This window comes from Oryctolagus cuniculus, chromosome 21 (genome assembly GCF_051225735.1).
Source record: "Oryctolagus cuniculus isolate XC-2025 breed Fujian yellow rabbit chromosome 21, ASM5122573v1, whole genome shotgun sequence".
NCBI classification, from domain to species: domain Eukaryota; kingdom Metazoa; phylum Chordata; class Mammalia; order Lagomorpha; family Leporidae; genus Oryctolagus; species Oryctolagus cuniculus.
Genome location: NC_142887.1, coordinates 5,702,498 through 5,730,160, shown reverse-complemented (window position 1 = coordinate 5,730,160; position 27,663 = coordinate 5,702,498). Strand labels below are relative to the sequence as shown.

Sequence of the window (27,663 nt, the reverse complement as noted above, 5' to 3'; positions counted from 1 at the left end):
CAGCAGTGCTTGTAACAGAACTCAATGGCTCTAACTCTGCACTTCCCTCCTTTCTCCCCAGGGACTGTTCATCTTCCTCTTTCACTGCCTCCTGAACTCAGAGGTAAGCCCCTCTCCTCCCAGCACCTGCGGCTTCTCCTTCTGAGGGCACAGAGCACAGGAACGGTGTTCCTTCCAAGACTGCAGTCTGGGGTCGCATCCCGAGTCGGCCCTGTTGCTGGTGATGAGCCCAGCTTCCATGGCCAACTCCATTTCAATCTCACATTGACTAACCGTGCCCTCCACGTTGTATTTGGTGCCCTGAGGCCTCCCATCAGAACAAATTCCTAGAGACTGCTTAGAGCGCCCTGAGTGTTGCTGTTCCAACCTGAAATGGCACCTAACGAACCCTTCCTCCTGCTTTTGAAGGTGAGAGCTGCCTTCAAGCATAAAACCAAGGTCTGGTCCCTGACAGGAAGCTCCGGCCGCAGCGGCCACGCCAAGCCCTTCAGTTCTGACATCGTGAGTGCGGGGCAGGGGGGCACAGACTCATCTGGAGCACCCCTGTTTGGGCTGACCCTGTGTGATGCCTCCCACCCCCGGCCTGCATGGACCCCAGCAGTCTGTCAGTGGCCTGGCAGCACAGGCTGCTCTCTGGGCTCATTGAGCCACATGCGCTACAGGCCCCGTCTCTGCATCCACAGCCACCCACCCCCTGCACCTCTGCTCCGTCCTCAGCAGTGCCCAAGGCCTGGGGTGCCGGATGTTCTCACTCCCCCATCTGACAAGCCTGTGGGCGGCACCTGCTCTAGGCTCGTGTCCCCCCCACAGATCCTGGGTCCTGCAGCGTCCACCACAGCCTTTCCCCTGCCCCACTTCCCAGTGTCAATTCTCCCTGTGCTTAGGGAAATGCAAAGAGGAGCTGAGCCGGGGCAGCCGCTGGACAAGGCCGACCATGTCTGATGGAGGCAGTCTAGCACAGCCCCGCCTCAGGAGCTGTTCCCTGCCTTGGATCCCCCCAGGTCTGGTGCTCAGTGCTCCCACCACGCATCTCATTGTCCAGCACGGGCCTGGTCCCCTCCTGTAGGAAGTGACCACTTCCTGTGCTCCACACTCCCAGGCAGTCGGAGCAGCCAGTATGCTCCTCCTGTCACGTAGCCCTCACTGTCACCTTCCTGAATGGCACTACACGAAAGTGCCCCCCACCCCAATCATCACTGCCTGGTCCCAGCCGGCCTCCCCCATTGCAGCGAGGACCCCACTGGCTGGTGACCGCTCTAACCCCACACTCTACAGGAGCCCCAGACCCTATGCTTAGCAAAGGCCCGGTGTGAGCAGATGTTTGCATGGATGGATGGATGTGCACCCGAAGCTGGGGAAGGGTGGTGGTGGTGGTGGCGGGGGAGAGGGTCGGGGGGAGAACGCTCAGCCAGCCCCTGCAAGCATTCAGCCCCTCCCTTCCCAGGGGAGCAGAGGCCTCCTCACTGCCCCATGCCCAGGAGGGCCCTCGTCCCTCTTCTGGGCTGCCAACTTCCTCTCAGCAATACCCGGGCTTTGGGTGTTCCCCAGAGAGTGGTGTGCATGCCTCGCTCCTGTTTTCCAGATGAACGGAACCCGGCCAGGCACAGCCTCCACCAAACTCAGCCCTTGGGACAAGAGTAGCCATTCTGCTCCCCGTGTGGACCTGTCCGCCGTGTGATGGGAGAAGCTGCTGTCCAGGCCAGTCTGCCACCAGGAACATGTGCCACCCTCCAAGCATGACAAAACAAGCACCCAGCCCTCACCTGTGGGTCCCTCTCCTCACTGCTGTCTGGACATGGGAGTCACAGCCCTCCTGCGACTGAGTCCTGTGGTCACCACAGCGGCATGGTGCCCCGGAGGGCGTGCTTGGTGACGGCAGGGGCTCCTGGTCTGTGCACCAGCTGCCCTCTGCAGGTACCCAGGACAGGCAGTGGCTGCTGCTGCATGTGAGCCTCCCCTCCCCACTTGGAGTGCACAGAGCACTGGGCCCAGGAAGGCTGCAGCAGCGCAAGGGGAAGTGTGTCCTCTGCTTTGACGGGGACATGGCACCTGACAGGTGGGTCCTATGTGGTGGCTGAGGGTCAGGTAGGGAGCGTGTCTAACCTGCTGAGTCGATCCCATGAGCTCCCTGAAGCCAGTACTGACCGACACATGCTTCTTTCTGGATGTGATGCCAGAGGGACCCGGCTCGTGTTTATGAGTGGTCGATCCTGGTCCCTCTGTCCACATGAAGGGCTTTGGGCTGTAGGTCCTGGCTGTCCCACTCTGGTTCTGTCCGCAGAGCGGATGCCTCTGCCCTTGTCCGGAGCCTGGCAGAGTCCCAGCCTCCCAGCCTGACCGTGCCCTGCCCAGGGGAGCTTCTCAGACTGTTCTGTGCGAGTCCCTGGACCCAAGGCCAGCCTTAGAACAGCCCCTTCCCTCGCACGAGAGCCACGTTTTGCTCACGGGCCCCCAGAGCTGCCTGCCTCCTGCACTCTCCTGGGTCTGGATCCCTCCGTTTCAGACCTGACCCCACCCGAGATTCCTCATCACTTAGGCTTCCCCTCCCTGCTCCTGAGCAGAGCACAGCACACTGTTCCACATTCCTGCACCGGCAGAGCCCACCACCGCCCAGGCCGCCTGCTTTCCACGTGGCAGACCCCAGCCGAACCTGACTGCCCTCCCTGGCACAGAGCTGACCGTAGCTGGGCCTTCCACGTGGACATTAATTTCTGGACTTGGGCTCAGCCCTGCAGGAAATGTAGTAACTGTGACGACTCCATGAGCGAGATATCTGTGGGACCCAAGTCTGGGATCACACATGTGAATCCAAACACCTGTGGGACACTTGGCACCAGGCTGTGAGATCCTGCAGAGTGGGCACAAGCTCACTACGTGTGTGCTGAGACAGGCCTGTTTCTGATACTGGAAAATCTTCCTTTAACACTGTGACCATGACAGCATTGATCCCTCCCTGTCCCCCACCACTGGAGCGCATCCATCACTTAACAGGCTTCTCTGCCAAGGGGAGCAGCCTGCCCAGGGGGTGGGGGTGGGGGTGGGGCAGGCAACCTTTGTTCTTCCACATCTGGGCGAAGTCATCTGCCTTCCTGGCGTCCCTGTGGCCAGCTGCGGCAGACCTGGCTGACAGGCCCAGACCGCACAGTCGCCCTGTGCTTAGTGAATAGCCTGCAGAGGCACGACCCCAGCCTCGCTGTCACTCCCGAAATGCGACCACTGGCCACGTGGGTTAGAGCCCCGTGGTGCCACTGAGGATGCTGTCTTCCTAAGCTTGACACTTGGGTTTTTGCTTTTTCCTTACGTGGTTTCTGGGGAAGCATATCCAGTAAGCAACTGTCTTCTGTTTGGGGTGGAATTATTCTAACTTGGCATAGACACTATATAGTTTTAATATATCAAGAGAAGTAACAAAAACCTGTCTAAACTTTTTATTTCCAATGAGTGAAAGTAGTGCACTTTATTTATAGGCTACATATTTCAGCTTCTGCTCATACTTTATCTACACATAATTTGGCCAAAGATATGAAATTGGAGAGAATCGTGTGTTCGAGGTAGTTTATAGCACAGGAATGATGATGAATGCCACTAAGTAGTGAAAATATGTTGTGATTTTTATGAAATAAAACCTTAATGTCCTTAAATAAAGTGTGCTGTGAAATGTTGCTGGTGGAATGTGAGGCGGACTGAGCCTTCTAACAGGGACAGAGGAAAACGGGAGGAAGAGCCCGTCGGGATTCACTCAGCACCTCTGGCCTGTGCATGCACTTCAGCTGGTCCTAGAGGTGCACACACCAGAGCCAGCCAGCGGGCAGGGGGATGGGGAAGGGGGGACGAAGAGAGGAACGTGTGCACCCCCCCCTTAAAGATTTGAAAGGCAGAATTAGAGACACAGAGGGACAGGTCTTCCATCCGCTGGCTCATTCCCCAAATGGCCACAATGGCTGGAGCTGGGCCGATCTGAAGCCAGGAGCTTCTTCCAGGTCTCCCATGCAGGTGCAGGGGCCCAAGCACTTGGGCCATCTTTCCCAGGCCACAGCAGAGCTGGACTGGGAGCAGAGCAGCCGAGTGTTGAACTGAACCCAGCGTAGCAGGTGGCAGCGTTACCTGCTCTGCCACAGTGCTGGCCCCACAGCCCCTTTTTACCCCCACATCTCTGCAAAGCACCCTCCTGCTGCTTCTCATGGGCAACGAGTGGGGCCACCAGTCTCAGGGACACTCCATCTGCTTCAGCTTGGGGGTCTCCGCCCTGTTAGCAGACGTGACTCCCATGGCCCTGCCTCAACCTCTACTTTTAAACTCACCATGCTGGGGCAGGCCGTGTGGCACTGCTGCTTGGGAGTCCACATCCCACACCGTGGTGCCTAGGACTGCGTCCTGGCACCTCTGCTGCTGACCCAGCTTCCTGCTGATGCCCCTGGACGGTAGCACGAGATGGCCCAATCCTTGGGTCCCCACCACCCACACAGGAGGCCTGGATGTAGTTCCTGGTCCCAGGCTTCAGTGGGCATTTGGGGAGTGAACCAGTGGATGGCAGTGTACTTGTGTGCTCTGTTGCTTTCCCTTTCAAATAAATAATAATAAATATAAGAAACAGAACTGCTCATGGGCCGGCATTGTGGCGTAGCATGTAAGGCTGCCTCCTGCAGTACCGGCATCCCATATGGACACCGTTCTAAGTCCCGGCTGCTCCACTTCTGATCCAGCTCTCTACTGTGGTCTGGGAAAGCAGTGGAAGATGGCCCAAGTCGTTGGGCTCCTGCACCCACTGGGAGACCCAGAAGAATCTCCTGGCTCCCAATCAGCACAGCCCCAGCCGTTGTGGCCATCTGGGGAGTGAACCAGCAGATCAAAGACTTCTCTTTCCCTCTCTTCCTCTACCTCTCCTCCCTCCATGGAGCTCTGACTTTAAAATAAATCAATCTTAAAAAAAAAGAAAGAAATAAAACTGCTCACATGAACCATTTTACATGTTACTGTAGGAGGCACTTCAATTTGTGGAAAAAATGTTATTAAAAGATGCTTATTTGGGAGCAAAAGATTTGGAAATCCAACGTTTTTTCCTAATACCCATTTTTCATAAATGTTACGAAGATTCCTTCTCTTCATGGATTTCAAAAATTTTTCACCCAAATAACCTTTTCCATTTCCAGTAACTTTCTGAAGTACTTTTCATATACTTTTTTCATAATTGTAAGTGTAATGTATGGAACACATTCAACTATAGATATTTTACTGAAGACTTTGCCATGCTAGTATCAGCTTACGTTTCATAATAGTGTATGTATTTGTTGTATTTTATCTGTATTTATTTTACACATACGACAGGTGGATGGATAGTGATGTCCTTGCTCATATGGCAGCTTTTCTTGTATTTCCCCTACACGGATTACTTCCCGGGGTAAAACTGCGCTTCTGCAACAAAAGGAGCCAGTATTCCTGTGGCTCTTGAGGTCTGTTGCCAAATCGCTTGCCAAAACGGACACTGGATCAGCTCAGTCTTCCCGGCACGGGTGGCAGCGGCATTTCCTCTGGTTTGGCCTGTGTGACTCCCTAGTTTGCACTGATTTGGTTACTGTGAGGGTGAACAGTTCCCCACGTCTTCACTGTGGTGGCTGAAATCCCACCCGTGCTGAGGCGACGTCTCATCCACTGTGTTTTCTCACAGTGCTTCCAGTCTGTCTGGTCTCTCCCATGCTGATGTGAATGGATTTTGATGAGCACTGGGACAACGTCCTAGGTGACCTGCACCAAGATGGGGAACCAATGGCCTCCGCTCCCAGATTCTCAGCCCAGCCTATGATGACTTCGGCTACTTCCATCTCCTCAGTGAGTGGGTCTGGGCTCTGCTCAGTCTTGGGCATTTCTCTGTCCACTGCGTCCTGTGCCACTGGAGGAGTGGCCATGCACTCAGGTAGCAAGCCCTGTCCTCCCCCAACACTGGGGCTGCCCCGATCCTGCCCTCCCATGCCCACAACCCACCCATGTCCCAGCCTGGGGATGATGCCTCCTCCTTAAGGACCCCCAAGCCTGAGTGGGCGTGGAAGGGGCAGGGGTGACCTCCACGGAGCTTCCCAAGCCTCGCACACAGAGGCTTCTGCTTCCCATGCAGACTGGACTGTAAAACTATTTTCCCCATGTTCAGATGGTTTGAGTGGGACAAAGATGTGGACAGTTTGCACTGTGGCCAATTCCTGCTTTCTTAATCAGGTTTGGTTTGTCTTCAGCCGTCCTCTATTTTTAGCCTTTGTCAGTGTGTGCTAGAGTTCTTTACTTCTGAAAGGCATGTTATTAGACACATCTGCAAATTGAGTCTGAGGCTTTCTGCTTTTGATGGGGAACTGGGATCTTTGTACTCATGTGACATTTATAACTTCTGAACATTTGCAATCCTACTTATGCTTTCTTTTATGTCCTGTTACTTCTCAGTGCAGCTCTTCAATGTTGTGGATACATTTTACAAAGGGACTGGCACTTACCAAAGTTACATTTTTTCGGGGTCAGTTCTCTATTTCCTGTTTTCAACAAAGGTTTTATTTAGTCAGCTGTGGATTTCATTTTATTGCACAGCACATTCTACCCATATGGGCTCTTCTTTATGCTTTGCCATGTGTCCTTTTATCTCACTGGAAAAAGCAAACAGCCGCACTGTGAATTCTACTTCCTTCGACTGCAAGTCTTCTCCAGGAGGAACATTTTCCTCTCTTTATGGTGTTGCGTGTGTTGCAAATCTTTCACAGTGCCAGATATACTGGTGTCTTTTTCCTCATTTGTGAGTTTATTTTGGAGATCAGGATTATTTTCCAAATCCTAAATGCTTTTCCCATGGCTAGGGTGTGGCTCTGACCGCCAGAGAGTAATCGTTATTTCCAGGTTATGGTGGACCACAAAGTGTTAATTAAGTTCTCTACCAAGCAACATGCATCCAATCAGTCTTTAGACTGCAAAAAATGCATCTCCCACCTCTCGTCTTCCTGAATGTGGGCCCTGCAGCCACTAATGAGCTCACTTGAAAAGCATCCCACAGCTGCAGACTGACCTTGGGCATTTTCAACGGATGAATATCAAACATGCAGTGTGCGGGAGGGAGGGCGGAGGGGCGGGCGGGCTGTGCCAGTATTTTTGCAAGCAGAAGTTGGGACCCTCTCACAGGAGCAGTCAGAGCCAGTCTGATATGAAGACAGAGCTGAGGCCGGCTGCATGCTGGTTCCATTACTGACCTGACAGCTCGTTGTCTCTACACAGAACCCAGAATCTGAACCCTCTGCTCAATTCTTGTCTCATTTTTGTAAAATAAGCTTTCAATTTTAGAAAACCACTTAGAAAGTACACAAAGTCTCCCTGTAACTCACTCCCAGCTTCCTCCACTCTGAGGAGTAAGGCGGTGTCCCTGAGCAAGGCTGAGCTGCTGTGTGCCAGGATTCGTCCCTGTGGGGCCACCCTCTCCACGCCATATCACACTCTGCAAGGAAGCCACTAAGGAGTGGGCAGTCAGAGGGAGGAGGAGCCACCTGTTATGACACGGGAGCAGGCGGTCCTCCCCAGATGCAGCCACTCCCCTGCACCAGCATGGGCTCGTGGATGCTTGTTTGCTGGGCACCACCAATATAGTTTGTCACCCGTGACTCCAGCACTGGCCACTGGGAGCTTTTGTTGCCTCTGTGTCCCTTTGCCATGCAAGGAGACTTCAACAAATTTGTGGACATAGAATGAAGACCAGAATATGTTACAAAAACCAAACCAAACATCTCTGAATTACATCTTTCCATGAAGCTCTTAAAGCACCCCTGTTTTGTCAGCATGTGTGTGGGTGCTCTGAGCACTTCCTTTAATAGACACATGTTTGGCAAATATTGCACCCCAGTGTGTGACTTGGCTTTTCATTCTCTTTACATAATCCTTCACAGAGAAAGTTTTATTTTGGTGAATTTCAATTGATTGGTCTTATCTTTTGTTGACTATTACTTTTGGCATCTTGTCCAAGGATTCTTCAACACACCCTTGACCCAAGATTTTCTATGTTTTTTTTTTTTTAAGAATTATTTTATTTATTTGAAAGTCAGAGTTACAGAGAGAGAGAGGAGAGGCAGAGAGAGAGGTCGGTCTTCCATTCTGTTGGTTCACTCCCCAAACGACCACAACGGCCAGAGCTTTGCTGATCCAAAGCCAGGAGCTTCTTCCAGGTCTCCTACGCAGGTGCAGGGGCCCAAGGAGTTGAGCCATCATCTTCTGCTTTTTCAGGCCACAGCAGAGAGCTGGATCAGAAGAGCAGCAGTTGGGACTCAAACTGACGCCCATATGGGATGCCAGTGCTGCAGGCTGGCGCTTTAACCCACTGTGCCACAGCACTGGCCCCTCCTATGTTTTCTTCTAACCATGTTATAGTTTTAGCTTGAATCTAGATATAATCCTTTTAAAATTGAGTTTTGGGGGCCAGTGCTATGGTGTAGTAGGGTAAGCCTCCACCTGCAGCACCAGCATCCTACATGGGCACTGGTTCGTGTTGCAGCTGATCTTCTTCCTTTCCAGTTCACTACTATAGCCTGGGAAAGCAGCAGTCAAAGGCCCAAGTGCTTGGGCCCCTGCACCTGTGTGGGAGGCCTGGAAGAACCTCCTGGCTTCAGATCAGCTCATCTCCTGCCACTGTGGCCACTTGAGGAGTGAACCAGTGGGTGGAAGACCTTTCTCTCTCTCTCTCTCTGTAACTCTACCTCTCAAATAAATAAATTTTTAAAAATATTTATTTGAAGGGCAGAGTTAGAGGCAGAGAGAAAGGTTTTCCATCCACTGGTTCACTTCCCAAATGGCTGGAGCTATGCCGATCCGAAGCTGGGAGCACCTTCCGGGTCTCTCACACAGGTACAGGGGTCCAAGGACTTGGGGTATTTTCCACTGCGTTCCTAGGCCATAGCAGAGAGCTGGATCAGAAGTGGAACAGCCAGGTCTTGACCCAGCGCCCACAGGGGAGGCCAGCACTGCAGGCAAAGGCTTTACCTGCTACACCACAGCAGTGGCCCCAGTAAATAAAAATCTTCTTAAAATTTTTAAAAATTAAGTTTTGTATAAGGTGCGGGGTTTAGGTCAAGACTCATTGCGTGTAGACTCCCTGATGAACATCCAACAACAGCAGCCTCCTCTGTTCAGAGGTCTCTCCACTCTTGAATTGTCTCGGCTCCGTTGTCAAAGAGTGGTCCTACAGATCTTTGGGTCTGTTTCTTCCTTCCAACAACCACAGTCTTCATTATCATCACTTCCTAGTTATTCTTGAAATAAGGAGGTTTGAGTTCCCAGACTACATTCCCTAGGTCTGGTGCCTTCCACACCAGTTTGTCAATATCTATAAAAGATCTTGCTGGAATGTTGACTGGGACTGAAATGAATCTGTAGGCCAATCTTATCTAGTTGATTTCTTAATAATATTGAGTCTTTCAATCCATGAATATGCAGTGGTCCTCCATCTGTTTGGATGTTAGAATTAGAATGATTTCTTCTTTAAATATTTGGTAGATTTCAGACTGACATTCAGATCCCAATGTAAAATCTTTAACTCATCTTCAGTGATTGCCCTAGGGTTTGCAATATAGATTTTAAAGACTCTAAACCCCGCTCCAGGTAGAATTTACCAGAGATTCTGCAGGGACCTGTAACACTGCCCCCTCCGTCCTCCCTTCTGACCCTACGACCTTGCTGTCCCTCATTTCACTTGCCTATCTGGTTTGATCACACAGTGCACCGCTATTATAAAGTTATTTTTGGACCAAGAATTTAAAAAGGTTGCACTTCCATTTCTCCTCTGATCCTCCTCCATCCTTCATGTCATGTCAATCCATGTCCCGACTGCACCACTTTCCTGGAAAGCAGGGTCTGCTGGCCGACGACTTCCCTCAGGTTTGGTTTGAGACAGTCTGAATTCCCCGTCCCTTTTAAAGGAGAATCTTGCTGTCATACCTTGTGCATTTTTTTTCTTTCAAAAATTTTAACATTTCACTCCTTTTTGCTTGCACAGCTTCTGGCTCAAAGTCCATTTTAATTCCTATTTTTGCTCGTCTATAGGCAAGATGTTATTTTTTTCCTCATTTCAGAATCACCATTTTAACATAGGGCATCCTGCACAGCATTCTCCGAGTTCCTGGGTCTGCAGTTTGGTGTCTTAATTTGGAAAATTCTCAGTCATGATTATTTCAAGTATTTCTTCTACCTTTATTCTTTTTCTGATATCCCAATCACACGCACACAGCATCTTTCATAGTTGTCTCGCGGGTCTTTATGTCCTTTTTTCTTTTTCCCTTTTCTTCCGCTTTGCATTTATTTTTGGGAAGCTCCTATCAACCTATCCTCAAGCTCACTGAATATTCCTTCCACTCTGTTTACTCCACTGACCAGCCTGTCAGGGCATTTTCCATTTCTGTTGAAGGGTTTTGGTTTCTAGCATCTCATTTTGATTCTCTGATTTCCCATCTCTCTACTTACATTACCCATCTGTCTGGCATATTGTGTACTTTGTCCATTATAGCTCTTAGCATATTAGTCATCATTTTAAATTTCCCAATTGCAACATCTGTGTCATATGTAAATATGGTTTTGATGTTTGTTAGATTTCTTCTTGCCTTTTGGTTTGCTTTTTTAAAAAACTGTTTTTGTTAAAAGCTAGTAAACATTTTTGTACTGAGTATCAGGAACTGAAGTAAATGAGGGTTTAGGGTGAAGACTGGTACTAACTTGGTTAGAATGCGGGCTGTATGTTTAATGTCTGCTTTGACTGTAGGTGACAGAGACTTCTTTTTTTTTTTTTTTTTGACAGGCAGAGTGGACAGTGAGAGAGTGAGAAAGTGAGAGAGTGAGAGAGAGAGAGAGAGAGAGAGAGAAAGGTCTTCCTTTGCCGTTGGTTCACCCTCCAATGGCCAGAGACTTCTTTTTATCTGTAGTCTTCATATTGGACTTTGCCGATCTACAAAAATGCTTCACAAAATTTGAAGAATGGAATTAAAAGATGTTTATTTTGGTGCACAAACTTTTTAGTATGCTTTTTCCATGAATCACCTGAAGACCTTCTGTACGCCTCAGTGTCCACCTGCAGTGCTCTCAGCTGTGCCCATGCACTGTTCCGCTGTGCCCTTGTCATGGTCAGGTGTGGGACAGGGGATGTGTTGCACACCCTGGGTCTGAGTCCAGGATGGTGACCTTCACCAGAGGTTCTCCAGTGACAAAGAATTTTGCCTTCTTAGGGGAGACTGAAGATCCAGGCCACAGGCAGGAAGAGACGGGGCAGGCTTTGGTACAACCCTTCACCTGAGCGTAGGTGGTTGCTGCTAACACGGTAGGGGGACAAAAGCTGTGGCTCCCAGCTCTCCTGCCATGTCACCTTGGTGCACTCCAGCTACACCGAAAAGGGTTTCTCTTCCCCACTCCTGCCTCTGGGGACTTGAGAACGAGTCGAGGGAGGAACCCAGCAGGGGGCAGAACCCAGAGATCTGACCCGCTCCTCCAGACTCTGGTACATAAGTACCCCAGAACATTGACCTAGCTGTAGAAAAAGGATGACAATGGGGGTGCAGAACCCCCAAGTCATTCACAGTTAAATGCTACCTCCTATCCCTGGGGAATCGATATCTGAAGTCTTGGTCCATAAGATGCAGGGCAGCCATATTCTGCACATGGCAGTGAAGAGCTCACGCAGCTGACACTGGTGTCACCATTCACCAGCCCTGGCCCCTCGTGCCAAGTGTTCTAGATGCCCCACCTGGGACTCACCCCAGCCCCAAGTCCTTTCCAAGGACTGGTTTAGACAAAGACATGTTGGGGGAGGAGCCCTTGACATTGGGGGAGGAGCCCTGTGCCCCTCGCCTGTGCATGGTGATGTTCACTCCAGAAGCTGGGAACCATCACGTGACACAGGATTTGGCCAGGCTAAGCTGACCACGCAAAGGACGGCTGCAATGAGGTTCAGAAAGCCAGGGACTCTGAGAGTGCATGGAGCTACCTTATGCCCTAGGGCCCCTGGGAGAAGAGAGCTTCCTCGTTCCCTCCAGGCAAGCAGCGTCTCCTGTTGGTCCAGCTGGGGCCCAAATGCCCAACAGGGAAGGGAGGGCTCCCCTGTACTGCCTGCCTGAGGGAGAGGGCGAGCTATGAGGGCGTGGCCTGGGGCTCACCACTGGCGCCCTCATGCTTGCTGGCAGACAGGAGAGTGATGGGCCTAATGGAGTCTGTCCAGAGAAATGAGATAATGGCCCGGCTCCTGCGCAGCTCAGCCTGTTCCCATAACTGCATAGTCTGGGGGCCCCTCTGCTTTTATTAGGCTAACAAGCCACGTCTGTCGGGGCCGTGGTGAATGGTGCCCTCCCTCTGCTCTGACCCTGGCTTCACCAGTCTCCTGGGCTTCAAGACTTTTCCTCACTAGAGAGACACTGTCCTCTGTTTGGTGAGCCCCATTGCTGGACACGGGTCAGACCCTCCCTACAAGGGGCGGGGACACTAGGCACATGGAACCCTCCTGCCTGGCCCTGCTGGGAGAATCACAGGGTCTTTCCTGGTGCTCACCTTGGGGGGGTTCAGGCTGCACCTGCCACCATCTTCTATGAAGTTGGTCTCCAAGCCTGGAGATGGCCAGAGAAGCAGAAAGCTGATCAGAGGACAGTGGCGCTCCTGTCCAAGATAAGAAATGCAGACACAGGGACTGCAGCTCAAGCAGCCATCTTGGAGCACCCCAAAGAATCACAAACAGGACATCCTGGAAACAGGGTGGAAGAGCAGTGAACAATGACCACAGCCCTGGACTCCGCCTCTCTGCGCTGTTTCTGGGAGGGGAAAAGCTTCTGTCTGTCTAAGGGACTGTGGTTCGTGGTTTCCAGTCGCTCTTGGCTGACTCCCACACTAACCCATGTGGCCCCACCAGGAGTGTTTCCTAACCCACCTGCTTGGTGCTGTCTGGAGCCAAGCAGCTTTCCTCCTAGCAGTAACCAGCCCCACACCCTTCAGGACACAAGTAAGCTGCTAGCTGAACTGGGATGTGGATTCCCAGGCCTGGACTGGGGCCTCCACTCCTGCAGTTCTGAGCCACTCCCTCAGGACGCCTGTGCTGCAGGGCGCAGCTTTCACTGGGCAGTGAGATCTCGGAACTCACCTGCCCTGTGAGGTCACGCCCAGGTTTTCTCACCCTGCCCCGCCCCTGCCCGCAGGAGCGGCCTCCGAGGAAAGCAAAGCAGCCAACAGAATTTCACAGGGACGCTCTTCAGGCCTGAGCGACAGGGTCTGTTTCTCCTGTCCTCACCTGACTCCCCCTCCCCCACCCAGCCCCGTGAGCTTCGTTCCACAGCAGGAAGTGGGGCACTGCAATATGCAGAGGCCCAGAGTGGATGCAAGCATAAGTGAATGCTTTCTGTTCATGCTCTCATTAATCTATGAAGTGTGTTTTATGAGCCACTTGTTGGGTTTCAATATTAGCTCTTGGGGCTGGTGCTGTGGTGTAGAGGTTAAGCCTCCGCCTGCAACATCAGCATCCCATACAGGCACTGGTTTGGGTCCCGGCTGCTCCACTTTCGCTCCAGCTCCCTGCTAATGTGCTGGGAAAGCAGTAGAAGATGGCCCAAACGCTTGGGCCCCTGCACCCACCTGAGAGACCCAGAAGAATCTCTGGCTTCGGCCCGGCCCGGCCCGGCCCAGCCCAGCCCAGCCCAGCCCAGCCCTGGCTATTGTAGCCATCTGGGCAGTGACCCAGCAGACAGAAGATTTCTGTCTCCTCCTCTGTATCTCTCTCAAATAAATGAGAAACTTTTTAAAAACTCAATAAACCTTAAAAAAGATGTGCTCTCTTCTGAAAGTTGATGAGTTGGACGCTGGTGACCAGGAATCCCAGTTTTACCTAAGGCAGGTAACTTCCTTCCAGACCTCGGACCTGAGTGAAATCAGGCCCCTCTCCACCTTGCGTGGTGTCCTCCTGACTCCTACACACTCTGCCAGCGGGGGTGATGAAGGCGCACACCCAGGCCAGCCGGGAAAGCCTGTCAGCCAGGTCTCTCTCTGGGGCCCCTTGGCCGACAGTCCTCAAGTGGCCGGGACATCACGGGTCCCTGTGGCGGATGCCAGGCCTTCCCTGCTCCTGTGAAGTTTTCCTGGCTCCACCACAAACAGCTCTACTCAGCATTTTTTTGAACAATGAATCAAGTGTTAGCCTTGATTCCAGGAACTAATCTATTTAAGTCTGCATTTAATTTTTCAAAAACAGTTTCTTGAGCAACTTTACCAGAAAAAAAAAAATTAGCCAGTGAATGTTGGACTGAACTATCCAATTTTTTTTTTTTGACAGGCAGAGTGGACAGTGAGAGAGAGAGACAGAGAGAAAGGTCTTCCTTTGCCGTTGGTTCACCCTCCAATGGCCGCCGCACCATGCTGATCCGATGGCAGGAGCCAGGTGCTTCTCCTGGTCTCCCATGGGGTGCAGGGCCCAAGCACTTGGGCCATCCTCCACTGCACTCCCTGGCCACAGCAGAGAGCTGGCCTGGAAGAGGGGCAACCGGGACAGAATCCAGCACCCCAACCGGGACTAGAACCTGGTGTGCCGGCGCCGCAAGGCAGAGGATTAGCCTAGTGAGCCGCGGCACCAGCTTGAACTATCCAATTTATTAATATTCCCTTCTAATTAGCAACAGTTTCCCTCAATCTATGAAGTCGCTCCTATGAGTTGAGGCAGTATCATTATTAGTATATGCATTCCCAAGTACCCAAGTATTAACAACTGTTGGAAAGATTAGATGCAATTTTTTTTTGTAATAAAACTACATACTCATGGAGGAAAGTATGTTCATTACATAAAGCAGAGTGTGAGGGAAAGTCACCTGTGACTGCTGAGAACGGTGGGAACTCTCATGGCCTGTCGGATTACGCGTCTGCGACAGGCGATCTGTCTTCATTAAAATATGCTCAGGCTACACCTCACTGGTGACTGACTTTCCCCCAGCACTGAGGTGTAAGTGAAACCAGGCGCTGCATGTACACAAGGTGCATGACTCAATATTCTGTGCTGTGAGATGATCCCCAAAACCAAGGCAGTTAACAGATCCCTCACCTACGGCAGGTACCATTCTCTTCCCTTTCTTTTGATAACAACACCTAAGATCCACCCTCTTCGCAAGCCTCAAGTGCACAATACAGGATTGTTAACTGAAGTCACTAGGGAGGTGTCTAGAAAATGGGGAAACCACTACCACACGCCCCAGCAATCTCATTTCTGATTCTACAGCCCCAAAGAAATGGAATCCGGATCTCCAAGAGCTGTCTATTCCCACATTCGCCGCACCACACAAGGGCCAGCACTGCCATGTGCACACGGCCAGGGCCTGCTTGCTGGCCTGCAGCCCACACACCCATGTAGATGCCAGCACTCAGAGGGGAGTCACACTTGGTCGAATGCTCTACAGCCTTTCAGTATTAAATGAAGGGGGCCTCAGCACTGTGGCGTAGCAGGTAAAGCCTCCACCTGCAGTGCCAGCATCCCATATGGGCACTGGTTCAAGTCCCAGCTGCTCCACTTCTGATCCAGCTCTCTGCTATGGCCTGAGAAAGCAGTAGAGGATGGCTCAAGTCCTTGGGCCCCTACACCCACGTGGGGGACCCAGAAGAAGCACCTGGCCTCGGATTGGCGCAGCTCTGGCCATTGCAGCCAACTGGGGAGTGAATCAGCGGATGAAGACCTCTCCTTCTCTAACTCTTTCAAATAAATATTTAAAAATAAATACATAAATAAATGAAGGGGCTCTGCATTTTCACCTTGCACTGAAAGTATGTGACCATTTCCGTATGAGGGATTTTGGGTACAAGGAACAGAAACCAGTTTGAACAGCCTGGAGAGCGGGACTCGCTTACTAGGCCTGGGCTGTCTACACCCTGCAGTTTCCCAGGATCTGAGAGATGCCCTCTTGAGCAAGCGTGTGCCCTGCCTGACAACGCCCAGGCCCTAGGCCACCCAGAGCCAACACCAAGGGTACGGTCTACCTTGCGTTACTGATGCAGGCCTGCACACTCAGGCCATCCTCAACCAGCAGAACTTTGAGGGACCGGGGTCCAAGAAGCTCAGGTCAACTGTATCGGAGTGCACATGTCTAATCCCAACAAAACCCTGCCACAAGCCTTGGGGACTTCCCTGGTTGGGAGAGTCCATGTTCGTCTGCCACACAGTGCTGCTGGGAGAATCCAGTCTGTCCGTGTGATTTCACTAACCAAACCCAAAAGCTTGAAAGAACTTTCTTCTAGACTGACCCATGCAGTTCTCTCTGTGATTTTAATCTGCAGGCGTTCACAGTCATAAATCCTAACAATGAGTCCTGTGAGCCCGAGTAAACCATCGTATCTGAGGGTGCCTTGGGGACCTCCAACCCAGGGACTCTGTGTGTACTTCCCTGAAGCACGTGGGGGCACGCGGGGCCTCATGAAGGAGGGAGCTACACACCCACCAGGCCCCTTCCCGGTTCTCTGTCAATCTGCTGCCAAGATCCATTTTCCTGTGAGAGTCGACCTACAGAACTTGGTATTTTCCTGGCCTACCCAGCCGATGCCACTGCAGGGAGCCGAGGCAGAGCGCCATGGCTCCAGTCTAGGACTGGCGGTCAGGAACTGCGGGTTCTGTGCCTTCCACTGCAGGGACACACTCAGCACTACGACGGTCAAAGGTTAAATAAATAACTACTCTTCAGACATTTCTAGCTGGGCATGGGACTCCTGTCACACTCAACCTAAAGACACAGAAGCTCCTGCACGGGGGACGAGGGCAGGCTGTCCCTGCTCTGATTTGAATGTGCCCCCCGCCAAGCACGTGCTGAACATTGAATTAACACTGCTGGGGGTGCGGGTAATGGGAGGCGAAGAGGCCTTGTGGGTGAAGTGAATGGACGAATGCTGTCATCATGGTCTGGGCTGGCCCCCTTCTCCTGTCTCACCGTCTCTTCCCCCTTCCCCCTGTGGTTCTGATGCAGCCCTTGTCTGGCACTCTCCCAGGTTCCAGAACTTGACAAAACACATTTCTACTGTTTACTGATTGCCCAGTCTGTGGTAACCTGCGACAGCAGCACAAATGGATTGAGGCAGGTTCCTACACGAGTCCACCTGGGGGCTGGTGACAGCCCAAGTCAGCCACCTGTCCTCCACAGGGCGAGGTCTGAGCTGCAGCCCTACCCTGAGGCTATGGGGCTCCCAGGACTTGCTCGCAGATGCTCTCTGTGACAACAGTGGTGGGTCAGGGGGGTCCCCAGGCAGGCAGAACAGAGGTCTGAGGCCAAGTCCTAGCTGCACTCAGCTTCCTTACGTAGAGACGGGGGCAGGGGTCCATCTGGGAGTGGCAGAAAGCCATCGGGGGCCCTTTCACAGCCCTGCACTTTGTCTTCAAAACCTCCCGACAAAGCATCCTCACAGACCCTCGTGGCCTTTCTCAACCAAAGCTGTGTCCCCCGCAGGCTCCCGTCGAGAACACTGTGGCATCTGATCACAGCCGCAGGGACTGCTGGGTGCCCCACAAAGTAAGGACCCAACTCTTCTCCCTCCCACAGGCCCAGGAGCCCATGAGCTACTCAGGTGGGATGGATCAGTCTCTGGAGACAGACGACCGGGGCGAATGCTTGGGGACACCATGTCCACCACTGGCGAGCTGGGTGACCTCAGGGCAGACACCCGGCTCAGCCATGCACCTGCCTGGTTCAGACAGCTCAGCTCCAACAGCCCCTGCGTGGGACCTCCTCTGGAGCCTCTCAGCTCTACGTCCTCACACACGGTGCGTCTCCTGTGACATCACTAGTCCAGGCTCTACGTCCTCACACACGGTGCGTCTCCTGTGACACCACTAGTCCAGGCTCTACGTCCTCACACACGGTGCGTCTCCTGTGACACCACTAGTCCAGGCTCTACGTCCTCACACACGGTGCGTCTCCTGTGACACCACTAGTCCAGGCTCTACGTCCTCACACACGGTGCGTCTCCTGTGACATCACTAGTCCAGCTCTACGTCCTCACACACGGTGCGTCTCCTGTGACACCACTAGTCCAGCTCTACGTCCTCACACACGGTACGTCTCCTGTGACACCACTAGTCCAGCTCTACGTCCTCACACACGGTGCGTCTCCTGTGACACCACTAGTCCAGGCTCTACGTCCTCACACACGGTGCGTCTCCTGTGACACCACTAGTCCAGGCTCTACGTCCTCACACACGGTGCGTCTCCTGTGACACCTCTAGTCCAGGCTCTACGTCCTCACACACTGTGCGTCTCCTGTGACACCACTAGTCCAGGCTCTACGTCCTCACACACGGTGCGTCTCCTGTGACACCACTAGTCCAGGCTCTACGTCCTCACACACGGTGCGTCTCCTGTGACATCACTAGTCCAGGCTCTACGTCCTCACACACGGTGCGTCTCCTGTGACACCACTAGTCCAGGCTCTACGACCTCAGACACGGTGCGTCTCCTGTGACATCACTAGTCCAGCTCTACGTCCTCACACACGGTGCGTCTCCTGTGACACCACTAGTCCAGGCTCTACGTCCTCACACACGGTGCATCTCCTGTGACACCACTAGTCCAGGCTCTACGTCCTCACACACGGTGCGTCTCCTGTGACATCACTAGTCCAGGCTCTACGTCCTCACACACGGTGCGTCTCCTGTGACATCACTAGTCCAGGCTCTACGTCCTCACACACGGTGCGTCTCCTGTGACACCACTAGTCCAGGCTCTACGTCCTCACACACGGTGCGTCTCCTGTGACACCACTAGTCCAGGCTCTACGTCCTCACACACGGTGCGTCTCCTGTGACATCACTAGTCCAGGCTCTACGTCCTCACACACAGTGAGTCTCCTCTGACACCAGTAGTCCAGGCTCTACATTGCTGAGTCTCAGTCCTCTGCACTCCTCCTCAGGTGGGAAGCTCCTTGGGGGCCATGGCTGGCTCTATACCCTCAGTAACCCAGGGCTGGCTCGTGGTGGGAACTCAGACACTGCATGCTGAGTGACATGTGACCAAGCTCCAGCAAGGTCCCTCCTGGGCACCCAGGGTGAGCTGTACACACCATGACACAAGAAATGAGCTGGAACAACCACAGAATTATCCTCCAAGAGGATCGGTGTCCTCTTCCCTTCTAAATACATTTGTACATAATGAGCCTTTAATTAGACCAAGGCGGGAGTCATTCTGCACGGAGATCATGCATGACAAATGAGGGACGGAGACGATGCTGAAAGGCTGGGTGGCTGTAACGCAAGGTAATTGCAATGCCTTTCGAAAGGAAACGCGTTTTGATCTTGAAAACTGAAATTAACTTTGATGTCTTTGGAGAGTCTTCAAGCATTTTTCGTTCACACAGAGCCTCTTTTCTTTACGCTCTACCAAGAGCACTGGGCGCAGCAGTCGGAGGCTGAGCCTGGACAGAGCTGTCAGGTGGGCTGGCAGGGGACCTCTGGAGTCTGTGTGCAAAGGGTGAGGGGTGCCGGCGCTGCAGCGGCTGAGCCATGACTGTAGGTAAGTTCAAAGGGCTTTTCACTTCCGCAGGAGCACAAGTCTAGGGCTGTGCTGTGCCCACCGGCTGCGGTCCCAGCAGGGACGCCGGCCAGCTCGGAGCAACAGGAGGCGGCAGAGATGACAGCTCCCATCTTGTAGATAAGACACGTGGCCTGAGCTTTAAGGAGCTGGTTCTGAGGAGCCGCCTTAGTTTCAATTAAAAGCGACTGCACGCGCAGCAGATCAGAGACTCTGTGCTTATCTGCACGGAGCCCAACAGCAGCTTGTAAGCACCTACAATTCAACGCACTCCCGCCTGACCCCGAGAGCCTTCCGGCACACCACACGCAGGAGGGAGGAGGGGCCCAGAGCAGGAGCAGCCTCACGGCACACCTCTGTGGAACAGCACCCGCACCCCACCCCGGCACGAGTGCCCCTCCTGGACCCAGGACCACCTTCCAGGGCGGCGGCCTCCCTCAGCGCCCCGGGCGCCTGCTCAAGGACTTGTGAGTGTGCAGCTTCCTGGGCGCTGTGAGAGGACAGGTCTCACTGCAGGTAGAGTCTGCGACGGCTCCCTGGACGGGAAGACCAGGGCAGCACCCGTCAGCCCCTGAGCCTCAGGGTGGCTGTGGAGGCCCCACGTCCGTCACCTCCCACCAGCTCCACTGGGAGGTTCCTGCAGCCCCTCGCAGTCCAAGGCTCGCCCCTCCCAGCTCCGCAATACCCTGGAGACGCCACGTCCCTCACCTCCCACCAGCTCCACTGTGAGGTTCCCGCAGCCCCTAGCAGTCCGAGGCTCGCCCCTCCCAGCTCCGCAATACCCTGGAGACGCCACGTCCATCACCTCCCACCAGCTCCACTGGGAGGTTCCTGCAGCCCCTCGCAGTCCAAGGCTCGCCCCTCCCAGCTCCGCAATACCCTGGAGACGCCACGTCCCTCACCTCCCACCAGCTCCACTGTGAGGTTCCTGCAGCCCCTCGCAGTCCAAGGCTCGCCCCTCCCAGCTCCGCAATACCCTGGAGACGCCACGTCCGTCACCTCCCACCAGCTTCCCTGTGAGGTTCCCGCAGCCCCTCGCAGTCCGAGGCTCGCCCCTCCCAGTCCGAGGCTCGCCCCTCCCAGCTCCGCAATGCCCCGGTTCATGCAGCGGCAGGTGGCAGAGCAGAGCTGCCGCCTAGCACCCCACGTGGGCACCAGCTCAAGCCCTGGCTACCGCACTTCCAGCGCAGCCCCTGCCGATGCACCTGGGAAAGCCGTGGAGGACGGCCCCAGTGCCTGGGCCCCCGCACCCACGTGGGAGACCTGGAAGAAGCTCCTGGCTCCAGATCCACCCAGCTCCAGCCTTGAGGCCATGTGGGGAGTGAACCACCGATAAAGATCTGTGTGTGTTAACCCTGGCTCCGAAATAAACAAAACCTTTAAATATAAATATATACGAGCGGCGCCTGGGCAGGCTGTGGCAGCAGGCCATAACCCAGCAAGATGCGCGAAGCCAGTCAATGAGGGAAGACTGTGTCCGCTTTTTTTCCTTTTAATCTAAGAAATAAAGGTCTCGCCGCAAAGTATTTATTGCACCCGTGAGGCCAGAGAAAAGCGACTGCGCAGGAAGGTCATCCGACTTCAACGTCTGGATGGGATGCGGGGCCTGGTCCAGCCTGAGCTGCGCCGGCTTCACCGAGCCCCGCTGACCGCCCACCCCCACCCCCACGTGGGCGCAGCCTGCGCCTCAGCGCACCCCGCGTCAGGGGCCAGCTGGGGGCCAGGCCCGGGTGCGCCCCGCTGACCCCACGCCCTCGGTCCCACGGGCAGATGCAGAGGCGCGGACGGAGCCCAGCCCGGGGCGCCTCCGCTCAGCGCCCCATCCTCCCCACGTCCCGGAGGCCCGGAGGCAGCGAGGCGAAGGGGGCGAGCCCACGGCCTCCCCGGACCCGCTTCTGAACCACGAGGACGCCCACGCCGAGCCGCGCCACCCACCTCGGAGCTGCCCGGGAGAGCGGGCGGGACGCGGCTGGGCGAGGAACCCGGGTGCCGCTGGCGGGGCTCCGGGGAGGTCACGAGAACGGAGGCTGTTTTCTTCCACGTCCAGTCTCTCACTTCCGCCGCTGTGGCGTCGCTCACGGACCCCGAGTCCCAACCCCGCACATGGAGAAAATGGCGGCAGCGCCCGCACTCCTCAAATCCAAGGAGCGCCCATCGGCCCTGTTGCCAGGTGCTGACACTCGCTCTGATTGGACTGGCTGAGGCCACGTGATCACTCCTGCCCCAATCGCCAGAACCAGGACAAAGCCAGTGGGAAGTGTAACAGCCTTTCCCATTGGCTCTGGACCGAGTCTTGATGCTGATTGGACTGATTGTGACCAGGTGACCACTTTGTGCCCGTCATGAAGCCAGGACGCAGGCTACGGAAAGCCTAGCGCCTTCCCCACTGGCCCTGGACAGGTCCTGATACGCCGACGGCCCAGCTTTGAGCGCGCTGCCGACGCCGTGTGTGCCCGGGAGTTCCAGCCCTGGGAACTGCAGCCTGCACGCCCCTGGGGGGATTGCTGGGAGCTTTCGGCTCCAAGGAGCGAGGCCCCGCAGGCCCGTGTCCAGGGCAGCGGCGCCTGTGCTGATAGGCCTGTCCTCAGGGCGGAAGGCCAACGGCCCTGGCGTCCACTCTCAGTGCTGGGGACGGTGCCCAGTGGCTGGCGCTGACAGGCAGAGACGCCTGCGGCTGGGCCCCCCCGGAGCTGCTCCTCACCTTCGGGGTCCTCGCCCCGAGCCCACCCCCCATCCGTGGCCCACAGGCATGATTTCATCCCGGTATTACGGCGTTCCCTTCTGCACCTGGAAACACGGGCTTGCTGAGTGGAGGCAGCAGGGGTCCCTCATCCCAGGAGGGCACCTGCAGAAGCCCCTGCTCCGGGAGTGCTGAGCCGCCAGCAGCCTGCGCTCTGCAGACAGCAGTGCTGGGCACATGGCATGCGTGGGAAGCGAACTGTGGCTTTTAGGAAAGATTCCTTATTTTAACAGTGGAGAGACGGGTCTTCCATTCACTGGTTCACCAGCCACGTGGCCACAATGGCCGGGGCTGGGCCAGGTGAAGCCAGGAACCTGGAACTCCATCCAGGTCCCCCATGCGGGTGCAGGGCCCAAGCACTTGGGCCATCACCACTGCTCCCCCAGGTGCATCAGCAGGAGCTGGAGCGGAAGCAGAGCAGCCGGCGCTCAAAGCCGGCCTCGTAAGCGGCGGCTTCGCTTGCCGCACAAAGCCCACACGGTGGCTTTTTAAGCCCTGGAGGTTCCAAGATGCGATCGCTGCGAATCTTCGCTTGGCCTGTGCTGACCGCAGGCAGCTCGTGTCGTGAGGGGGGGCGGGGGCAGCAGGCAGAACCAGATTGGCCACACAGTTGCTGTCTGCATTCTGGGCCCGGTGCTGTAACCTTCATTTCCTGCAAGGGTTAAGTTTGTTTATTTGTGTCCACATCTGTTTCGCGAGTCCTAATGTGAATACCCTTATCTAGAAACCACATCTTCAACTCTTGCTCCCGTGTCCCCTCTTTATGTCATAAGACTGGTATTTCATCCCACTTTTGTTGAAGTGATCTCCCGCGGGCTATGGGATGGTTTGCAAGACTCAGGAACAAGGCTTTGAGCGTTTCTGCTGAGTGCCGTGGCCTCTGGTGGGGTGTGGGGCAGAGTTCACAGTTTACACACAGAGTCTAGGACTCAGCTCGTGATAGTCAACACTGCTGGTGCCTAGGTTAGCAAGACTGGGTGTTGGGCTACACAACTACTGATTAAACTAATTGCTCAGGAAAACAAATGTTGAAACATTCGTTGGGGGCCAGCATTGAGGCACAGCAGGTAAGGCCGCCACCTGCAACACAGGCATCCCTTTTGGGCACCAGTTTGTGTCCTGCTGCTCCACTTCCAATCCAGCTCCCTGCCAATGCACCTGGGAAAGCAGCAAAGGAAGGACCCAGGCTTGGGCCCCTGCACCCACGTGGGAGACCTGGAAGAAGCTCCTGGCACTGCCTGGCCCAGCCCCAGCCATTGCAGCCATTTGGGAAGTAACCAGCAGATGGAAGATTTCTCTCTCTCTCTCTCTCTCTCTCTCTCTCTATCAAATACATAAATATTTTATAAAAGAGGACATTCAAAGAGGACACATGCAGAAACATTCAGGATCAAATAAACATTTGGAGTCACATTCGGACTTTACAGAGGACCGCTGGTCAGCGTCCACGTTTTACATGAACTGTTGGTTTCCATCGGTCACGGGGCTGGAGACGCTCCCCGCCTGGAGGCCCACGTGAGAAGCTGCCCCACAGGGCCCCGGGAGCCGGCCTCGGCCGATGTGTGGGGATGAGCAGCGTCGGTGAGATGCGTGTGGGGCGCAGCAGGTGCTCGCCCGCCCGGGCTCTGTGAGTCCTCGCCCCAGCCTGTGGGCAGCTGTGACGGTGACCGTGTGCAGATGGCAGCCGAGTCCCTCAGCTGGCCATGGTCTTGCCCTTGGGGGAGACAGGCTGAGACTCCACTAATGCACATCACAAGGACACTTGCAGGTGCACAGAGCTGGAGAAGGGGTGGGGTCCCCACGGTGGGGACAGTGAGCATGCTGCTGAAGGGTGTGACGCATCACCAAGGTGTGGGGCCACAGCTGCAGACCCCAGACCTGGTTGACTCCTGGTTTCTCCACAAGCAGAGAAAGTTCTGGAAACTGCATGGAACACTGAGCAGTCCGGCAAGACTGCTGCCCTACAGAGCAGATGCTGTGGTGGAAGACACCGCAGGACACAGGCACCACCATGGACGTGGTGACTCAGAGGTGACGAGTCTCTGGGGCAGGGTGTGTCTGTGTGTGTGCCCGTGTGTGAGTGCACGTCTGTGGGTATGAGTGTGTAAATAAGGAAAGGCGTGCGTGTTCCACACTTTCTAATTTAGAGCAGATGTCCGGGAAGCCCGGTGACATCCGTGCCTGACCTCTGACCTGCTGGCTCTGAGAAAACGCTCTTGGGTTTTCTTTTTCTTTCTTTCTTTTTTTTTTTTAATTTTTTGACAGGCAGAGTGGACAGTGTGAGAGAGAAACAGAGAGGAAGGTCTTCCTTTGCCATTGGTTCACCCTCCAATGGCCGCAGCGGCCGGCGCACTGCAACCGGCACACTGCACTGATCCGATGGCAGGAGCCAGGAGCCAGGTACTTAACCTGGTCTCCCATGGGGTGCAGGGCCCAAGCACTTGGGCCATCCTCCACTGCACTCCCTGGCCACAGCAGAGAGCTGGCCTGGAAGAGGGGCAACCGGGACAGAATCCGGCGCCCCAACGGGGACTAGAACCTGGTGTGCCGGCGCCGCAGGCGGAGGATTAGCCTAGTGAGCCGCGGCGCCGGCTCGGTCTTGGGTTTTCTAAGCCACCGGGTTTGCGGTCACTTGTGAGGGCAGCAGTGGCCACCCACCTGCGGCCAGGTGTGTGAACGAGGTTGGGGGGGGGGGCAGGGCTGACCTTGGGACAGAGAACAGGAGTGGCAGCAGGTGAGTCAGCAGTGACTCCGGCGTCCTGGCGGGGAGAGGTGGGTCGGCCCCAAGCACCGCCACCGCCGGAACCGGGACCCTGCGAGTTCCCTGCCCGCCCCGGAGCCCCCGCTGGCATCTGCGTAGCAGACCTGCGGAGCAGCCGCGGCCGGCGTCCTCACGGCTGGGGGAGAACACATGTGAGCCCCGGTGTTTATTCTGTCCATCAAGGCTGCCGCGTCTGTGCCTTTGTGTCCTAGCGGCGGACGCGGTGCAGCGACCCTGGGAGGAACAGTGCTCCCAGGGGCTGGGCTTCCACGCTTCCTACAGGCTCCCGGGGAGGGGTCTCGTTCCCAGGGAGGTCGGAACTGCACACCTTTAGCTCTGCAGTAGCTGGGGAATTCTCTCAGCTTCTCTCGAAACCACCAGGTGTGTGCCAGCTCAGGCGTGGGCCCCAAAACCTTGTCTGTGATCCGTGCAGGTGCAGATTGGTCTGGAGCACACACTGGCACAGCGGTTAAGCCAGCACGTGCAATGCCAGCCCACACCAGAGGGCCAGTTCCAGTCCCGGCTGCTCTGCTTCTCATGCAGCTCCCTGTCAATGGACCTGGGACAGCAGTCTAGGGTGACCCGAATACTTGGGCCCCGCCACTGTGTAGAGGGCCTAGATAGAGTTCCAAGCTCCTGGTCTCAGCCTGGCCCGTTGTGGGCATTTGGAGAGTGAACCAGAGAATGGAAGATCCCCCCTACCCTGTCACTCTGCCTTTCAAATAAATAAAATACATCTTTTTGAAAAGAGCCCACATTGAGTTGTCACGATGAACTCAAGCCCAAGTCCAAGTTTACGTCCATGACAAGGACCTGGCTGAATGAACCAGAGCTGTTAGCCTCCCAAGTTCCCCGGGGCTCACTCCTCCACCTCCTCTGTGCTGACTGTGTTGTGGGCCAGGCGCTGAGCAGCTCAGCAAAGATCAAATCCTGCACACCCACTTGGGTCAGACACCCAGGGGCCCAGAGACACTGAGGGGAGGGTAAAGAAGCTGGCACAGCCTCAGTCCCAGCAGGGAGCTTTTCTGACTTCCTGATTTTGAATCAGATCCTAGAAAATCACTGCATTCTTACCAACGAGGCAAGCCCACGATGCACCACAGGGACAGGGCCAACCCTGGCATCCCTGTGCTGGTGAAACGGCACAGTCTTACCTATGGTGCAGTCTACACCCCAGACACCGTCCTAGGCTCCAGCCTCCCCACCATTGCTAGAAGCCAGGTGGCCACATGGCCCAACCACCAGTGTCAAGCTCCGCCCCCACCCTAATGGGATTCGCTGCTTCTGCTTCCCTGCCCGCCCCCCCCTGCAAAGTTTTAAAAGGACCTGCTCCTGAACACGTGTGCTCTCTCCCAGTCTCCTGATCTCTGTCTCTGTCTCTCGTTCTCTCTCTCAATCTCTCTCTTGCGCTTTCCTCTCCCTCTTTTCCTTCTCCGCCCCTTCCCTCCGGTCTGTCAGGTTTCCCCCTATCAATAAACCCTCCCTGACTCGAGTGTCTGGTGTGTTCTGTGGTGGCCTTACACCTTGGGTATAGGAGGCGTCAGCCTAGAGCCCCAGTAGCATCCTGTGGCTGGAGAAGGCGGGCCCTCCTGCAAGCTCTGTGGTTGCACAGCACAGGTGGGCGGGACGGGGCAGGTGGGACAGGAGCAGGAAGTAGGACCAGGAGTGGGGGCAGGTGGGACAGGAGCAGGAAGTATGGGCGGGAATGGGGGCAGGTGGGACAGGAGCAGGAAGTAGGCCCGGGAGTGGGGGCAGGTGGGACAGGAGCAGGAAGTAGGCCCGGGAGTGGGGGCAGGTGGGACAGGAGCAGGAAGTAGGCCCGGGAGTGGGGGCAGGTGGGACAGGAGCAGGAAGTAGGCCCGGGAGTGGGGGCAGGTGGGACAGGAGCAGGAAGTACGGGTGGGAATGGAGGCGGGGAACATGTCCAGCTGTAAGGCTGTCGCAAGAGTTTCAAAGCCGGGGGGGGGGGGGGGGTGGATTGTGGCCTGGTGGTCAAAGCCACCATCTGCAGTGCCGGCTTCCCATATGGACACCAGTTGAGTCCCAGCTATTCCACTTCCCATCCAGCTCCTTGCTGATGCACCTAGGAAGGCGGCAGAAGATGTCCTAAGTGCCTGGGCCCCTGCACCCATGTGGGAGACCCAGAAGAAGCTCCTGGCTCCTGGCTTCGGCCAGGCCCAGCTCCAGCCAGAGTGGTCATTTGGGAAGTGAATCAGCAGATGGAAGAAACCTGCCCCCCACCACCCCACATCTCTGCCTTTCAAATAAATCAATCAATCTTTTTGAAAAACAGAGTTTCAAAAGGATGTCCCACTGTATGCGGGTACCCAAGTGTCTTTCCACGAGTGCATATGAAAAAGACAAGGTAAGAGAGGGGAACCTACTTCCATGACGCACAGGACATCTACAGGGAAAGCGAGTGAGAAAATGGAAGGAAAACTTGGTACAAAAAAATAAAATCCATGCATAGATGTTTTCATAACATGCATTTTTCATCAACTTTTTAAGGGTCTTCATAGAATCAATGAAAAGCTATTTTTAAAAAAAAATCAACCCCCTTGACAAAATTTTATTAAATAAGAGAAAATACATATAAATTATATGTATTTTACTACTGTATATGTATTTAATACTGTATATGTATTACT

At 54.7% G+C, this 27,663-nt stretch overlaps 1 protein-coding gene and 1 long non-coding RNA gene across 4 annotated transcripts in view; one reads left to right on the top strand and one right to left on the bottom strand.

Annotated features, from left to right (window-relative positions):
- Positions 1–3,645, top strand: part of ADGRD1 (adhesion G protein-coupled receptor D1) — a 118,304-nt gene extending 114,659 nt beyond the window's left edge. For both annotated transcript variants that reach the window (XM_070066276.2, XM_070066275.2), the window contains 3 exons: positions 62–103; positions 409–501; positions 1,583–3,645. In XM_070066276.2, the coding sequence (XP_069922377.2) occupies positions 62–103; positions 409–501; positions 1,583–1,678 (231 nt within the window). In that variant the 3' untranslated portion in view covers positions 1,679–3,645. The remainder of the gene's footprint in view (positions 1–61; positions 104–408; positions 502–1,582) is intronic.
- A 4,469-nt stretch (positions 3,646–8,114) lies between these two features.
- LOC127488408 (uncharacterized) lies at positions 8,115–21,589 on the bottom strand. 2 transcript variants are annotated; one of them, XR_016227174.1, is made up of 3 exons: positions 21,450–21,589; positions 12,535–12,639; positions 8,115–8,252 (listed from the first exon to the last, which is right to left on the bottom strand). It is a non-coding gene; the product is annotated as an uncharacterized LOC127488408 (long non-coding RNA). The 2 variants fall into 2 exon arrangements; XR_016227175.1 differs by lacking the exon at positions 8,115–8,252 and adding an exon at positions 10,826–10,956.
- Between the last annotated feature and the right edge of the window lie 6,074 nt (positions 21,590–27,663).